Below are 19,064 nucleotides of genomic sequence, written 5' to 3'. Positions count from 1 at the left end.
GGAGTGGTTGATTCTTTATTTATTGACTTTGTTCAATTTAAGATACTAGTATATAAGAGATCCAAGATCTCAATTTTAGACTAAGATAGTCAGAAAAGAAGCTGCAGAAAAAAACAAGATGAAGGTATTAGAAGCTCTTGCAAAACCATTTGCTTTGGTCTCCTCCTTAGGATTTTCCAGACCCTTGTTGGTTACTGAATGATGGCTTGTCAGGCCCCTATATACACACACCAGAAGCAAAGTTCTATATGTTAAATATAAAATCATTGTCAGCATGTTTTTTGAAAATTCCATTAGAAGCCATTGTCTTGTGTCTGTTTAGTCCCAATATTATGGTGATAGTATATGTTCCAACCATTCCAGGAAAAGGGACATAAACTGTCTAAAGAAAAATGAGTACAGGTAGTTTAATGTTACATCCAGTCAGAAAGATAATCCTTGACAAATTCTAATTACTAGCCTTTATCACAGATCTCCTATACTGACAGGTACATGTATATCAGAATAGCAGTTTCAAATCTTAGATTATATTTACTTTAAAGAATGATACAGGTATTTTTACTTTTAAAGAATGACATTAAATTATATTTATTATAAAGAATGACTTTAAATTACATTTAGCATGGTTATGGTAACTGAACTTAACATTTTACTATTAATCTGGATGAAGCCTAACAAATATTTAGATATTTTAGAAATGTCATGGTTCAAATTTTAGAAATCATTGAAATTGTAGTTTCATAAAGATTTTATTTATCACAATTATATAAAAATAGGTGGCCAGGCAACAAAACATAGCTGACAGCAGCTAAGTCGTCCGGAAGTCGACAAGGATTGTCGCTAGTTCTGCCCTATTCTAACATTTACCATACAAAACATTTCATATCAATTTCCATAATCATTGGAAATCGTTAAAATTTGACAGGCTTCTTCATGTTGTGACCTTAAACACTGTGCATAAATTTAAAGTCAGTTGGGTAGTAACTTTAGCCTCTAGAGCACCCACATGCAATTGTTGACGCCGACTGGTGGGACGGACGGAGAGGGGTGACGACAATATACGACCACATTTCAATGTGGGTGTAAGTAGGCATTTTACCTCTATAGTATTGATTAACCCCATTCTGGTCCACAGTATTATAGTATATTGAACAAAGTTGTTTGAAGAGTTTTTAACCAAGACAGTCTAATCTCATGTCTTGAAATCTTCATCAGTTATTATCCTCGTATCATTTCAGATCACACCAAACATATTTATAAGACCAGCGGCTGCCAGGCAGGATACGCCCACATTTTCGAGAGATGGATAGAGAACAAGCTAACAAGAAAGTGATTTTTCCTACAATCAAGGGCCATAATTCAGGAAATTACAATTCGATATGCGTGAATATCGAAAGGAACCAAGATCTTTGGGTTATAAACTTACATTTCAAGTTTCAACAAAATCGGATAAAAATTGTGACCTCTATAGGGTCCACAACCTTGATATACCATATTTTTACGCTATTTGAGAAAGAACGGCAGTCATTTTGTCTGTCATTTTTGGGCCGATTTTCACGAAATTCGAACTCGTTCCTCCTTAGGGTGTAACGGTGATATAATAAAACGTTTTTTTAAATCTGATAAAAATTATAACCTCTATAGGGTCCACAAGCTAAAAACGCGATTTTTCGTACAATCAGGGGCCATAATTCAGGAAGTTACGGTCCGATATGCGCGAATATCGAAAAGAACCAAGATCTTTGGGTTATCAACTTAGATTTCAAGTTTCAACAAAATCGGATAAAAATTGTGACCTCTATAGTGTCCACAACCTTGATATACCATATTTTTTAGCTATTTGAGAACGAACGGCGGCCATTTTGTCTGTCAATTTTGGGTCGATTTTCACGAAATTCGAACTCAGACGTCCTTAGGGTGTAACGATGATATAATAATACGTTTTTTTTAAATCAGATAAAAATTATGACCTCTATAGGGTCCACAAGCTAAAAACGCGATTTTTCGTACAATCAGGGGCCATAATTCAGGAAGTTACGGTCGGATATGCGCGAATATCGAAAGGATCCAAGATCTTTGGGTTATAAACTTACATTTCAAGTTTCAACAAAATCTGATAAAAATTGTGACCTCTATAGTGTCCACAACCTTGATATACCATACTTTTACGCTATTTGAGAACGAACGGCAGCCATTTTGTCTGTCATTTTTGGGCCGATTTTCACGAAATTCGAACTCAGTCATCCTTAGGGTGTAACGGTGATATAATAATACGTTTTTTTAAATCTGATAAAAAATTATGACCTCTATAGGGTCCACAAGCTAAAAACACGATTTTTGGTACAATCAGGGGCCATAATTCAGGAAGTTATGGTCCGATATGCGCGAATATCGAAAGGAACCGAGATCTTAGGGTTATCAACTTAGATTTCAAGTTTCAACAAAATCTGATAAAAATTGTGACCTCTATAGTGTCCACAATATTGATATACCATATTTTTACGCTATTTAAGAACGAACGGCGGCCATTTTGTCTGTCAATTTCGGGCTGATTTTCACGAAATTCAAACTCAGCCAACCTTTGGGTGTAACGGTGATATAATTGAACGTTTTTTTAAATCGGATAAAAATTATGACCTCTATAGGGTCCACAAGCTAAAAACACAATTTTTGGTACAATCAAGGGCCATAATTCAGGAAGTTACGGTCCGATATGCGCGAATATCGAAAGGAACCAATTTCTTTGGATTATCAACTTAGATTTCAAGTTTCAACAAAATCGGATAAAAATTGTGACCTCTATAGTGTCCACAAGCTAAAAACGTGATTTTTCGTACAAACAGGGGCCATAATCCATGAAGTTTCGATCCGATACATGCCAATATCGAAAGGAACCGAGATCTTTTGGAGATAAACCTATATTTCAAGTTTCGTCAAAATCGGATAAGAATTGTGACCTGTAGAGTGTCCACAAACAAATTGTGGACGGACGGACAGGGGCGACGGCATAATACGTCCACATGAAAATGTGGGCGTATAAAAACCATGTAAATAAACCAACAATACTTACTTTTAATCCAAATCAGGTGGTATAATGAAACCGAATATTGACAATCGTGCGATTGATTTTGTAAGTAAAATAGCTTGAAAAATGTTCTTAAAATAATAATAAATACATTTTAGAGCAATATTATCTTTGTTCTAAAAAAAAATATAATAGAGCTGTGTTAAAAATTGTTTTTAAACCATTATTTCAAAACTTAAACAAAACAAATATCTTTCATCACATGGTATATATGACAACTAAAATCTGAATTTGGCATGAAATGTTATGAATACAAAATACATGACAATCTCAATTTAAATTCCATATGCATATGTACAATGCTACATTTATACTCCATGGATGCAAACCATTCATTCAATTAGACAAAAATTCATACACACATCAGTAGTTAGAGCATACCAATCCAGCTTGCCCTTTATTTAAGACGGGTAACACATTGTTTATTTTAAGAAAATGATGTATTCGGTGAGGAAAAAGTCTCAAATAGGTTTTTCCCTTGATTAATTTGGTCATTGCTTTTGTTCAATTGCTCTAAAGCTTTATCAATTGAGTCAAATACTTCAAAGTCAGTTCGCTCGGTTTCTTTTTGTGAATCATCAGTGGAGGATACACAGGAATCGAGCATTGCAGAATCACATGACATTCCATCAACTTCATCCATGGAATCCATTTCTGGTTTTGTCATACTGGTCTGAAATGAATCTTCAGTGCCCTCTATAGATGATGATTCAAGGTCTAAACCAGTTTGGCACAGGTCACTTGCATCACTGACACTACTGACCAGAGATGGATCATCAGATTTCCCAATACGGATAGTTGACAAAAGCCCTTCAGTTTGAAAGGATGGCCCCTCTAATTCCATCATATCAACAATTTTATTTTCACTAGGATTAGATGATGACACAGTATCCTGTTCATTTAAAGATTTTGTCTTAACAATACTGTTTGGAAATTCACTACAGTCAACTAGTGTCACCCGAGGATCTAGATTAGCTAGCATTGGTAAGCGACACTTTGATTCATCAATGTTGCAAAGTTTTGATGTGTCCTTAGCAGAAATAATGCAGTTGTTTTCATTTGATATATCTTCATCACTATGAAGATATCGTAAGTGAGATGCAACATCCTTTCTATTGTAAGCACTATAGTCACAGAAGGAGCACTTAAAGGAACGGTAATTAAGATGAATGTTAATATGAGCACTAAAATCTTTTTGGTCTGAAGCCACATAAGCACAGTATCCACATTTCAATGGAGAATCAGCAGCTATATCAGGCACAAGATGATCACATTGTCCATGAGAAGGTAGATGAAGCCTATAATGGTACAGGCTATCTGCTACAAAATCACACAAATGACAGCAGTAATTCAAATTGGAACTTACTCGCCTCTCTGAAATCAAGAACAAAATAATAACTCAAGTGGTTTAAAAAATGAAGATAATAACCTGAATACTGTATAAAGAATTAAGGAAAATGTTGGTGTCAACCGTTTCACTCACATGTGAATGTGATAGAACATTCACAATACATGTATATATTTAACATAGAGACCGTTTCTATAACAAAGATTTGAAGAATCGTGAAGTGATGCAAATAAAAGAAAGCAGTTATTGTTACCAACAAGCAGAGAGAGTGTGTAACAGCAACACAGATGATTTTCAGCCCAGTTATAATTCATGTAAAGACAGAGTTGTTATATGAGACTATAAGAGGACATTTGTTCAAAACATAAAAAGAATCGACTACCATGGGTTCAAAAGGAAAAAAAAAATTGAAAAAGTCTGTGCATGACTTAGTTTTGATTTATTTTCTACTCACTTTTTGAACCGAATGCTATAGTTTATTCCAGTAGACCTAGCCTATCAATAAAGTCAAACATTAACAATAACTGCTTTTTTTTATTTATGTCAATTCCCGATTCTTCAAGTCTTGTTATGGATGAACCGCAGCATTGATCACAATGTTAAAATCATATTTGGAATGTGTTTAACCAGTTCTATTATATCTGTAAAATGTCCTTTAAATCTGTCAATTCTGTTCACCTGGTGAAAAGCAAATTTAAAATAAACAAATTTCTGTTTTAGAGATTTCCTTAACCAGTCACGCTGACAACAATTTAGAATTTTTTAACTTACTGGTAAAACAAGTCTATTTACTACAAGTCTTCTGACAATTTTCTCATGGTCTCAACCAATGATAAGATTGTACAATATTCAACATCTTCGAGTACAAATGTGAAGAATCGTGTCAAAAGTTCTAATGTGACTTAAAAGGAGCATTCATAATCTGAAATTGGGTGCTACATGTATGGCAGTAAATGATAAACTGAACTTATAATGGTAAAATGTTATAGATTTCCCTCGAATTCCTAAACCACAAAGCCATATGCATGTCGATCCTAAATTGCATTTTTAGGACACCCCTAGCAAGTGTAATAAACAGTCCATCAACAATCTCTTTTTTGCTTAAAGGAGCTAAATCGCTAATATTTGGGACCTAGAAATTGACACTAATGGGTCGCAACACATATAATAATGTAATATGAATGTTTATAAACTAATTTATATTCAATCATTTCCGTTTTTACTCTAATTTCAAATCTGTTATGTTTGGAAAAATATGCCAGAAGTCTAAATTGAATGGTAATCTCTAGCATCTGGTTATTCCAGTTTACACCATTAGTATTTATTGCGCATGCTCTCCACATAAGAATATGGCATCACCGTTGACATGACTTGTGGAATATGTCTAGCCTTGTTCGAGTCCCTTGGTACAAATGGCGCCGAAAACTGGATACTGGATATCAGATCACAGCATCAATGTTGATTTAAAAAGACAAATAATTAGTGTTTTCAATGTCGAAGACTTGGGATGATATTGAGTTAGAGACTTAGATACTTTGAGATTGAAGAAGTACATAAAAAGGGTGTTGTCTCCACTATAGTTTGCACTGAACTTGTTTTGTACTCCTTGTATTTTATATTTAACTGAAGTGTTGAAAGTTATTTCTGATCTTAAGCAATAATTGCATATTTTCTAAGAATGTCAAAACATAATTATTTCTATATCTATTACTTCCAAGGTTGCCAAATCACTACTCTACAATCGTAGGATTAATTCTAGTACTTAAAAAACATTCACATAAAAATTTGAAATAATCTCTACTCGTCGCCGACAGTATTTGGAAATTGTATCATTTCTTTTTACTAGAAAACTTGTATCATTTCTTTTCTTGTATCATTTCTAGAAAACTAAGTTTACACAATGGAAGAGAGAGTTGTCTCGATTGTCAGGGTCTGTGGTTAAACAGATAAGGCTAATGATGCATAGTCGAGCAAGACTTTTCAAACCTGCACACATGATAATAACACCTTAAAAAGGATTGTTGGATTTTAAAAGAAAATATATTTGCCAATTTCTAAACTGACGCAAGTGAATTATATGATTTATGATTATTCTTTAACAAGGTAGAACTGTGTATAGATGCCATGTATTTTAAGACTTTATTTTAACATGTTTTAAACATATGACTTCAAAAAATGCAATTATCGCTGTAAAGGAGCTAAACCGCTAATATTTGGGACCTAAAAGTTGACACAAATTGGTCACAACACATATAATAATGTAATATGAATGTATATAAACTGATTTACATTCAATCATTTCCGTTTTTATATTCGGTGAAATACGGCAGAAGTCCCAATCGAATGGCAATCTCTAGCGTCTGGTTATTCCAGTCTACACCAAGAGTATTTATTGCGCATGCTCTCCAGATAAGAATATGTTGTCACCGCTTAAAATGACTTGTGGAATATGTCTAGCCAATGGTAAAATGTTTATTTTGTCTTAAATATTGGATATCAAAAGCCCAAATTGACAAATAATTTGTGTTTTCAATGTCGAAGACTTTGGTTGAGATTGAGTTAGAGACTTAACTACTTTAAGGGTATTGATAATCATTGGAAAAGGTATTGAAAAAAAAAATACATTTTTGAAACAGTATAAAATTCCATCTTAGTTTATCAATCTGTACATAAATCGTCCTTCTTCGACAAAATGTTAACTACTCATATAATGTTTCAAATATTTGCAACATTGAAACCACAATTAACTTGATAATTGATTTAATTTTTGAAATATCAAAATTCCTCCGATGACTTACAGTATGGGATAAACCCATGCATACTATTTACCCCAAAATTTGAGAAAAACCCATCTATTTTTTTTTTACATACCAGACAGTTGAAATTGAGACAGGTGCAAAAGCAACCATGTTTATTATTTTCGGCTATGTGCATACAGTTTATCATTCAAATTAAATAAATAGGTGTCAATATCTTACATACACATCTATTCATTTATGTAGTTCACTCTTTGTTAAAGATTTACATGTACTACTGTGAATAACTGAAATGATTGGACAAAAATCTAAATTTTCAAAAGCATTTGACAGTCATAAAAAAATAATACATTATCACTTTCTCGCAAGATATAGATAATAGTAATAGATAATGACTAACATACATCAATGTATTTGCAGCTCACCTGATAAAGGCATGGTGGGGTCTTTTATGGGATCTTCTTCCAGATTGTCTTCATCCAGGACCTCATGTATTAGCCACAATCTTTTACCTTTATGGACGTTTTTCTGGTGTCTTGCCAACATCATCCTATGAAACAATACAAAAGATAGGTTGCCAGGCAACAAAACATACGCCCACAGCAGCTAAATCGTCCGGGGAGTCAACATGAGTTGTCGCATATTTTTACTTTTTTCGGTAATTAAACATTTATAATACATTCAAATCTGATTAAGAGTAACAACTAATTAAGTAATTATCAGAAAACCATTAGAATTTGTTTGGTTTTTATAAAGTTCTGCCCCATGCTAATGTTTAGTATACGAAACTTTTAACATCATGGATTTAGTTGTTCAAGTCATAAAAGTTCGTCTCAAGACCTTAAACTCTGTGTATCAATCTGAAGTCAATTGGATGATAACTTTAGCCTCTAGAGCTTCAGAAGATTTTTCAAAGTGATCAAGGGCCATAACTTCGGCAGTAATTATCGGAAATCGTTGAAAATCAATATGATTCTTCGTCTCATGACCTCAAACACTGTGTATAAATTTAAAGTCAATCGGATATTAACTGTAGCCTCTAGAGCATTTACAAGATTTTTTGAAGTGATCAAGGGCCATAACTCTGGCAGTAATTTTCGAAAATCGTTGAAAATCAATGATTCTTCTTCTCATGACCTCAAACACTGTGTATAAATTTAAAGTCAATCGGATATTAACTAGCCTCTACAGCATTTACAAGATTTTTTGAAGTGATCAAGGGCCATAACACTGGCAGTACTTATCAGAAATCGCGGAAAATCAATAGGGTTCTTCGTCTCATGACCTTAAACACTGTGTATAAATTTAAAGTCAATCGGATATTAACTTTAGCCTCTAGAGCGTCCACGAGATTTTTCAAAGTGATCAAGGGCCATAACACTGGCAGTAATTATCGAAAATCGCTGAAAATCAATAGGCTTCTTCGTCTCATGACCTTAAACATTGTGTATAAATTTAAAGTCAATCGGATATTAACTTTAGCCTCTAGAGCGTCCACAAGATTTTTCAAAGTGATCAAGGGCCATAACACTGGCAGTAATTATCGAAAATCGCTGAAAATCAATAGGCTTCTTCGTCTCATGACCTTAAACATTGTGTATAAATTTAAAGTCAATCGGATATTAACTTTGGCTTCTAGAGCGTCCACAAGATTTTTGAAAGTGATCAAGGACCATAACTCTGGCAGTAATTATCTGAAATCGCTGAAAATCAATAGGCTTCTTTGTCTCATGACCTTAAACACTGTGTATAAATTTAAAGGAAATCGAATATTAACTTTAGCCTCTAGAGCGTCCACAAGATTTTTTTAAGTGATCAAGGGCCATAACTCTGGCAGTAATTGGTTTTTATAAAGTTCTGCCCCATGCTAATGTTTAGTATACGAAACTTTTAACATCATGGATTTAGTTGTTCAAGTCATAAAAGTTCGTCTCAAGACCTTAAACTCTGTGTATCAATCTGAAGTCAATCAGATGATAACTTTAGCCTCTAGAGCGTCGGAAGATTTTTCAAAGTGATCAAGGGCCATAACTCTGGCAGTAATTATCGGAAATCGCTGAAAATCAATAGGCTTCTTCGTCTCATGACCTTAAACACTGTGTATAAATTTAAAGTAAATCGGTTATTAACTTTAGCCTCTGGACGCCGGACGGACGGGGGTGACGACAATATACGACCACATTTCAATGTGGGCGTATAAAAACTATTACCGGTGTAGAATTTCCATGAAGAAAAACATTTTCTTCAAAATGCTAGTATTATAATGTTACTTGCAGAATTTATAAATTTTTACAGTTAGTACTTTTTTGTAATGTCAAGGTCACTTTCTTTGCAGAACATAATCAAAACAGCCCTTTTGTTGTTTTGTAATGGAAATTGACTTAACTCTACAACAGTTGATTAATGGATTCTTAAGTAGTTCTGAAAAAAAGCCGAAAATGTAAAGGACTCAAGATACAAGTCCTTTGTATTAATACCAGGTAAAATTGCAACATTTTAAATTTCATTAAAGAGAATTATTTAGAACTGTTTAATCTATAACAAACCTTTTAAAGTATCTGTTGGGACAGTAAGCACAGATATAATCCCTAGTTCCATGTGCTTTAACATGTCCAATTATACCCTGTAGACATCCAGTGTTAAAGCCACATTTATTACATGTATGCCATGGAGGTTTGTTATCAGCTGTTGTCTTAAACATTACTCCTTTTTTCTTGGGTAGTTTTTCAGAGGATTTCAATATATTGCCATTAACATCACAAGAATAACCCATTACCAAATCTTTCCAAATAAATGGCTGGTTTTTATGTGCTCTGACATGGTGAGTAGAAACATCATGTATATTCTGAGCAGTGTAAATACACATAGAGCAACCAAATCCACTTCTAGTCTCTTTAGAATTACATTTTCCTTCAGGAGTACCGTCTAATTTCAATTTCTTGGGGTTTCCAGGAGAACTTTCCTGATCACGTGCTTCCAAAATTCCCTTCTTTTTAATTATTCTTTGTCCAATTCGGTTTGGATTAACGTTTGGCACTTTTCCATCCAAAATATCAGTTGCGTACTGTTTAGATTTTGCCAGAAGATCTTCAAGAATACCTTCTTGTTCATCTTGTTTTACATAGTTAATCTTCTCTGAATGCAAGTATCTTCTTATGTGTTTGCGCATTTCATCAGGTGATGCAAAGTCTGCTGTACATGTTTCACAGACATATGGCTTATATCCAATGTGACGCCCCAGATGACATTTCATTTTTGTACCAACATCCATCTTTAAATGACACTCAACACACGCAAACCTCCATGATGGTTTGGGTACCAGGCTTTCTTCTGCTTTCGGTTGATCTTTATGTACTAAAGCTACATGGCTTTTCAACAGTCTATATATCCGACATTGGAAATCACAATATTCACATTTGAAGCTTCTCTTCTTAAAGCCATCTTGATTCTTGGCATAGAACGTTGGAACTTTCAGAAGTGGGGCTTTTAATTTTTTCTTTAATGCATTACCCTTGGAAACTGATTGTGAAGACTCTGTGGATGCTGGTTTTTCTAATGTTTTCTTTGAACCATCAGAATGACAAGCATCCATGTGTTTAACAATGTTTTCAGGAGTATTTGTCTCAAACTCACAGTATGCACAAGCATAGAATCCTTTAGGTCCATTATCTGGAGCTAATTTGTTAACTTCTTCATTGTTTAATTTATTCTGGCGTACTCGGTCTGATTGTAGTTCTTCATAATGAATATCATTTTCCGTTGCTCCTTTGTGTTTAGCATTTATATGTTTTCTCATCAAAATATTGCTCAATGTTTTGTAACCACAGATCTGACAGATCTTATATCTGTAATTCTCATGGACTCGAAATATGTGTCTCTGAATGTTAGCTCGGTGAACAGATGTAAAGGAACATTTTTCACAGCCAAAGCGCTTATTGTAACCATCAGATAAATTTATTATTTGAATTGTAGTTTCAACATCTATCATGGCTCGAGGTTTGAAAGTACTTCCATTCTCTGCTAGTTCCCAATGTGATTCAGGTTTTAATTCATCAGTGTTGGCTTCTGCCTCTTCATCCATTTCATCTTTAGGTTCATATGTATTATCTTCCATTTCTTGAGATTCTTCATCTTCAAGGAATTCTTGTTTAATTTTTTTCGTCTCTGGTACTTGATCTGTCTTTTCAGTAGCACCAATTTTTTTTTTATTAAACAATGCAACAACCATAGGTTTAGTAGTGGATGTTTCTGTGCCTTCTATATCACCTAGTTTTTCAATTTCTTTGGAACGTTTCCGACTTCTTATACGAGTCTTATTTGATCCACCAAGCTCTTGACTTAAAAAATTAGATATTTTTTCATCAATATCAACTTCACATGGAAAGGGAATTTGATCCTGTTCTACTTTATGGTGCTCTTTGAGATGGTTTATTACAATATATCGTTCTACACCAGAATAGGTACACAAGGGACACTGCATTAAACCAACTTTCAAATGACACATTAAAATATGTCTATGAATAGCATATTTGCGGGGGAAATCATTTTCACAAACGGTGCACTTAAATTTACCTTGATCTGTAGAGTATAATATTCTAAGCTTAGCATCTAACATCTCAGTTCCCATTACATACTTTTTACATTGATTAGTAGTTTCTTCTGAAAAATCATCCCTGGGTGGTGAAGCCAATTGAGGTTTGGCAGTTGGAAAACTTTTTCTTGCCTTCTGTTTAGCTCTCTTAGGCTCTTCAAACTGGACAGTTAAATCCATTTCAGGAGTCGGGGAAATGTCCTCATCTTTCAATCCTGAAGATGATAAGCATTCTGAGACAATTTTTTTCAAATCATTAGGTAACAGAATAACATTCAATGTTGATTGTGCATGCTGTTCATGAGAATGATCCACAATACTTTTTCTGTCAATTCCTCTAAATCCACAATATCCACATCCAACTAAGGCAATTGCAAGATGTGATGAGACAAGGTGTCTATGAATGGCAAATTTTCGTCGAACTGTAAAGCTACAGAGGATACAAGAATATATGTCACCATCCTCGCGGTATAATTCTTTAAAATGTTCATCTAAGTCATCATTTCCAAGGGGACTAAACGCTGCATCCATAGAATATTTAGCACTTGGAGGAACCTTTGGTAATGCATCAGAACCTTCAGCAGCTGCTAAAGATCGTTCATTTAGGTACTCCGTAATCTTATCTTCTATCTCTACCGGTAAATATTTAATAGCCATTTTCTTTTGGGGATGTTGATCTTTGATATGCTTGCACATTTTATATCTTTCTAATCCCTTATAATCACAATATTGACACTTCCATAATGAAACATTCAAATGTCGGAGAACATGAACATGCATATGATATCTTTTTGGCCTTTCAGTTCCACAGATTGCACATCTGCTCACAAAACCAAGATTCTCATAGAGTCCTTTAAGTTTGTCATCAAGAATACCACTGCCAACAATAATCGGATCTTGTTTGCGAAGCTGCTGAAGCTTTGCTAAAGTCGATTCAGCTTTAGAAACTGTAGATGGCTTTTTAACAGTCACAGGAGGTTTAAGATCATTTATCTGTGCTTCTAAAATCGTTAATTCTCTATGGTGATCTCGCAGATGTAGAGCTAAATTTTGTTTAAAATATGTTGAGAATGCACATTTTGGGCAATGGGCAGATACTGAGAACACATCTTTATAGGAAAGAACAACAGCTTCCTGTTTAAGCCCAACAGCTGCATGTAACATGTTGAGTAGACCAAATGGAACTTCAGATCCAAGTTTGTAATATTTCAGTGCTGGTTTTGATTGCTTTCCCACTACACACAGCTTAGGATGTTGCATTTTCAAATGCTGAATGAGAGCCGATGTTGCTTGACTGTCAAATTCACAACAAGGACATTTTACTGGACTAGCAAAATTTCCTTGTGAGTACTCAGGCACGATAAATACATGATAATAGGTTTCCTTATCTTCCTCCCCATTTGAAACTGTAGCAATTAAAGATGGGGTTGTCCGATTTTCTTCTTGAAGCAAAATTTGGGATACTTCGGTTTCTGGTATTGACATAGGAGTTTCAGATACTTGTGTCTCAGAAAAGGTATTATCCGAGTCCCTGGTGTCAACAGATATTATCTTCTTAACGAGAGCTACATCCCTACCAGAATGCTTGGCTTTGATGTGACTTGCTATAACATGTTTTGCAGTTGAAGCACAACTACAATACCGGCATCTAAATAGCACAAGAGATACTTTTCCAAGCTCAGGATGTTTACGAATATGCTTCTTTAGATCTGCACCTTTTGGAAGAAGATAAAAGCATACTGGACACATGAATTTCTTGGTTAGGTTTTCTCTGGATGAAGACAAAGGTGGACTCTTTATTGGCGGCAATTCATCTGGACTAAGATTAGTTACTTGATGTTGTACACCATGATCACCTTGGTCATTGAAGGCAGTTTTATGTTCAGATTCATAATGGAGTTTTAAATGGATTTTATGGCGTGTTTGAAAACTGCAGTTCTCGCATTCCAAAACCTTACTCTCTAGAAGTCTCTCTTCTACAGAATATAAATCTTCAATAAGTCCAGAATAATTACGTCCACACTTAACCTCAATGTGGTTAATTATAACATGTTTTTGATTTGTATTGTATTCACAGTGTTTACATGTAAACAAATTAAACTTAATAAGTCCCGGATGGCAGGATACATGAGAGACAAACTTAGTGAGGTTTTCAAAGCACTGTGGGCAGTAGGGACATTTAAAGCGCTGCTTTTTTGCATGCTGACGACCATCACCTCCTACAGAATGACAGGTTTTATGTCCAGTTAGTCTTGTTATATCTCTGGCAACAAATGTACAAAAGGTACAAGATGTGGGTTGATCTGGATGTTTAAGATTGCTCTCTGGGTTATCGGTTGAGCTTGCTGGACTAGGATGATCATCATAATTTTCTGTCTTCACAGCTGTAATGTCTTCTCTTGAATCATCGTCTTGATCATCTTGAGGTTCAGTAAATTCTGTATGTGTTTTATTTTCAGGTACTGGTGACTGGTCCAAACAAGATACTTGGTCAGTAGTAATAATATTTGGAGTATTAGCTTCTTTGGTTACATTTCTATTGTTGCTAAGAAATGAAGGTAGCTGCTTTTCTAGATTCAAGATATGTTCTAAATTTGTAGAATTACTGGTTCTTCTGATATTAGATATCAGCCCTTTCAGCTGATGAAAGCTGTTCATTTTTCTGTCTTTGCAAATGATTTGCTTCCCAACAGATACCATTTTAGCTTTACCTGGATGGGCAGAAGCAATATGTTTGAGGATTACTTGTCGATTTTGACCTTTAGCCGAGCAGTGAGGACAGTTAACAACATGCAGAAAATTATCTTCAAAATGTTGCAATAGCTTGATTATATCACTAAATTCCTGATTACATTCCTTACATCTATGGTCAGTAATACTTGAATGCAAAATATTCATGTGACTTATAAATTCTGGCAACATGTTCGTGGCAAATCGGCATTTGACTACACCACAGAAGTATAATGGAAGATTCTTGTTGTAGGAATGAGAGTGCGATGTCACATGTTTCACAAGTCCATCTTCACTTTGTGTGGTCCATCCACAATGAGAGCATGGATAAGTAGTTGAACCAACATGTTCTTTTAGAAGATGCTCCTTAAAATCAGTAGAAATTAAACAGCTGAAGTCACATAGAAAACCACAAGCGTAAAAGTTAGGAGACCTAGTTTTCTTTTTAATAGAAGATAAGATTTGCTGTACATTTAATAAAACAGGCAATTGAGGTTGCAAATTCATTTGTTCATTGTTGGTTGTATTTTCAATGTCGGCTGTAGTTTCCTTGGTGGTTGGATTTTCACTGGTCACACATGTATCAAGGTCTACTCCATCAGTTTCACTAGACTTATGAGCTTCAGCTATTGGACAAATATTCAGAGAAAAGGAAGCAACTATTTTTATAGCCATTGAATCACTGTTCGATTCCTCGTTTTCAGATTTTGGCAAAGAAACAGCACAGTTATCTATTGACTCCTCTCTATTTTGCAGTGCACCATTATCAAATTTTATACTGGTACTGTCACCTTGGTTTCCAGAAGGTGCGACACTGTCTCTGATGAATGCTTCATCAATTAGTGCTGCTTCGTCAATTATTGCTGCTTCATAAGTTGGTACTGCATCTTGAGTAGGTGCTGCATCATGAGTAGGTACAGCATCATGAGTAGGTACAGCATCATGAGTAGGTACAGCCTCAAGAGTAGGTGTAGCATCATTAGTAGGTACTTCTTTATTAGTAGGCACTGCTTCATTAGTAGGCACTGCTTCATTAGTAGGTACTGTTTCGTCATTTGTTACTTTAATGATTAGAATTTTGTCATCACTTTGTGATTCTTGCTTATTGCATTTAACACTTGTTGCATTATTTACCACAGAGTCTGTGATCTGAGTGTCTAGTAAGATAGATGATTTCTCATTATCTTTTTTCATGGAAGAATGTGCAGTGATCTCAGTGACTTTTGTCTTTTCATATTCACCAATGTCTATGTTTGGTTTAATGAAAAGAGTGTCAGAAGTCAATTTCACATCGCTGTCATCAGTAGAAATGGCCTTAACAGGGATATAGTCTAATGTTAAGTTTGAATTAATAGGAATAGAATTTCCAAATTTTCCTTGGGTTTCAGAATCACTAGTATTTTTGTCAGAATTACAATTGACATTGTTAGAAGATGATGAATTCAATAAATTGCTTCCTGGGATCGTCAGTTCTGGAATTACAGATGTGTGGGATTTTGAATCTGTAACTTTGTCTTGTGATTTTAACTCACACGGCTTTGTTGGTGTCCAAAGAGTTTTTGTAGCACCTATCCCAAGAGGTACTTGACCAGATACTCGAGCAAAAAATGTATAGCTTCCAGTCTTCTTGGTTTCGGCCATAAATGATTTTGCCTTTTTCATTGCCTTGAGGGCACAGTTCATTTTCTTTCCTGGATGAGCCAAACTTACATGTTTTCCTATTTCTTTCCGATTTATAAAGGATTCTTGACAATATATACACTGATATGGACGCAATAATAAATGACACATCAAATGTTCTTCAAAGCTATGTCCTTGCCCTGAAAAACCACATTCACCACAGAAAAACAGATCACCATTGCAAGTTATCTTGATTTCTTTCTGTTGTCCTTTCTCATGGGAAACTTTCCCTTTGCATACATGTAAATCAAACAATACCTTGTCGCTAGCTTTGTACATACATTTCTCACATTTATGTGAAACAATACTACTTTCATCCTGAGCTGACGGTACTGAATTTGTTGCTTTACTAAATAGATTATGATCTGAACTGCTTTCTTTTGATTCATTAACATTTGATGACTTGTTATTTTGGCTTTTAATTGAATTGTCTTTTTTTGTTTGTTCGGAAGTGTTACAAGTATTTTCTAAAATGTTCTTTTCATTTGTTTCTGAGATGATTTTGTCAATATTTGCCAATTTGTCACTTTCACACTTTTCTTTATCTTTCTCTGGATTTACATTTAGTTCCACACTTTCAGAACAGTCAAATTCCATCTGATTATCACTATAAGAAGTCTCTGCCATTTGACTAATACTGTCCTTTGCACTAATAGTGCCAGTTTTTATTTCGGCACAGTTATTTGATTCATTAGTTTCCGTAACATTATCACTGTTCAATGATGGTGTTATGGATATTTGGTCTTGACCATTGGCTAATTTTGTTGGTGCATGCACGGTATTCACACCTGTATCACTTTCAATCACCAACTTATTAGCAGTATTACTTTTATCAATTGCTGATACAATTTCATCACCCATGGCCAACTCGGAGGATTCCATTTTTGTTAAGATAAAATTCTGAAAAGAGAAAAGATATTGTATTAAATATTAGTCATAACATATAATAGTGCATGTATGGTATAAGTACATGTACCAAGTGTATCAAATTAGAAATACAATCAAACCAGTAGGTTAAAAGTAACATACATGTACACGAATGTGCTAAATATAGTCTTTAAAAAAACTGAAAGTTAAGATCTCTACAAAATTTATTTCCGGTCATCAGATGCCCAAATAATGTTAATGTTTTTGCAAGGCTTTGGTTTTTAGAAACAAAATGCTAATGGATTTAGACACTACTGTTCACAAGTTCAACAAAGTAAAACAGGGGCCATAAATTTAGAAGTAATCAACAGAAATTGCTGACATTCAATAGGAGTCTTGATTTCACCAATTAAATAATGCATATAAATTTCATACAGATCGGATGATAACTTTCATCATTTGAGCATACACAAGGTTCAACAAGGGCCATAACTTTACAAGTAATTATTTGAAAATGCTGAAATTCAATAGGATTCTTCATTTCACTAATTTAAATGTTCACAAGGTTCAGCAAAGTTAAACAAGGGCTATAACTCTAGTCGTTATTATTGGAAATTGCTGTGGAGTCTTTGTGACACTAATTCAAATGATCTGTGTAAATTTCATACAGATCGGATTGTAACTATTGTCGTTAGAGCATTTACAAGGTGCAACAAAGTGAAACAAGGACCATAACTTCAGAAGAAATTAAAAATGAAATTGCTGAAATTTAATGAGATTCTTTGTTTTACTAATCTTAATGATGCATATCAATTTCATACAGATCGGATAATAACTTTTGTTGTTGGAGCGTTCACAAGGTTTAATGAAGTGAAACAAGGGCCATAACTCTAGACTTAATTAACGGAAATTGCTGAAATTCAATAGGCTTCTTCGTTTCACTAATTTAAATGATGTATATAAATTCCATACAGATCAGATGATAACTTTTGTTGTTGGAGCATTCACCAGGTTCAACAAAGTGAAACAAGGGCCGTAACTGCCCATAACTCTAGACGTAATTAAAGGAAATTGCTGAAATTCAATAGACTTTTTCATTTCACTAATTTAAATGAAGCATATAAATTCCATACAGAGGGGATGATAACTTTTCTCGTTGGAGCGGTCACAAGGTTCAACAAAGTGAAACAAGGGCCATAACTCTAGGAGTAATTAACAGAAATTGCTGAAATTCAATAGGCTTCTTCGTGTCACTAATTTAAATGATGCCTATAAATCCCATACAGATTGAATGATAACTTTTGTCGTGAAACAAGGGCCATAACTCCAGAAGAAAGAAAGGAAAATTATTGAAATTAAACAGGATTCTTCATCTCACTAATAACATATATCAATTTCAAAACAATCAGATGATAAATGTAGTCTGTAGTGTGTTCACAAGAAATTGTGGATGATGGACGTATGGACAGGGGCGACAGCAATACATAAATTTCATACAGATAGGATGATAATTTTTGTCATTCAAGCCTTTACCATAACTCTAGAAGTGATCAATGGAAATTGCTGAAGTTCAATACGCTTCTTCGTTTAACTAATTTAAATAATCCATATAACTTTCATATAGCTTGGATGATAACTGTTGTTGTGTGAGCATTCACAAGGTTCAATTCTTGGAGCAGCGACAAGATCTAACAGATGATAATTTAATCCTCCACAGCTTCTTCAAAAATTTTCAAAGGGATTTTGGGCAATAACTTAATACTTTCATGATAATAATCATAAACTAGAACTCCTAAGGGGTACTGAAATGTTTCGGTATGACAGGACGCGTCACATCACACCTTGTCACGTCAACAATCAAGTTACACCATGAATTATTGAGTATAGTAACATTCAATACATATTAAAGTGGAAAAAACAGACATTTTGAACTCTAAATAAAACCGCAAGGTATATTTCATGATCGAACCTTTTTCTGTAGACATCAGGGTCATCATACACACAATC

At 34.4% G+C, this 19,064-nt stretch overlaps 1 protein-coding gene across 1 annotated transcript in view; it reads right to left on the bottom strand.

The window, feature by feature from the left end:
- Positions 1-3,052: 3,052 nt before the first annotated feature.
- The window catches only part of LOC126821814 (uncharacterized), a 28,084-nt gene continuing 12,072 nt past the window's right edge, over positions 3,053-19,064 (bottom strand). Inside the window, exons 2-4 of the mRNA XM_050550314.2 lie at positions 9,736-17,090; positions 7,615-7,739; positions 3,053-4,459 (exon numbers count right to left, since the gene is read on the bottom strand). Of these exons, the coding sequence (XP_050406271.1) occupies positions 3,513-4,459; positions 7,615-7,739; positions 9,736-17,072 (8,409 nt within the window). The 5' untranslated portion in view covers positions 17,073-17,090 and the 3' untranslated portion in view covers positions 3,053-3,512. The remainder of the gene's footprint in view (positions 4,460-7,614; positions 7,740-9,735; positions 17,091-19,064) is intronic.

This window comes from Patella vulgata, chromosome 5, assembly GCF_932274485.2.
Source record: "Patella vulgata chromosome 5, xgPatVulg1.2, whole genome shotgun sequence".
NCBI lineage: Eukaryota > Metazoa > Mollusca > Gastropoda > Patellidae > Patella > Patella vulgata.
This window is presented reverse-complemented; position numbering and strand designations above follow the sequence as displayed.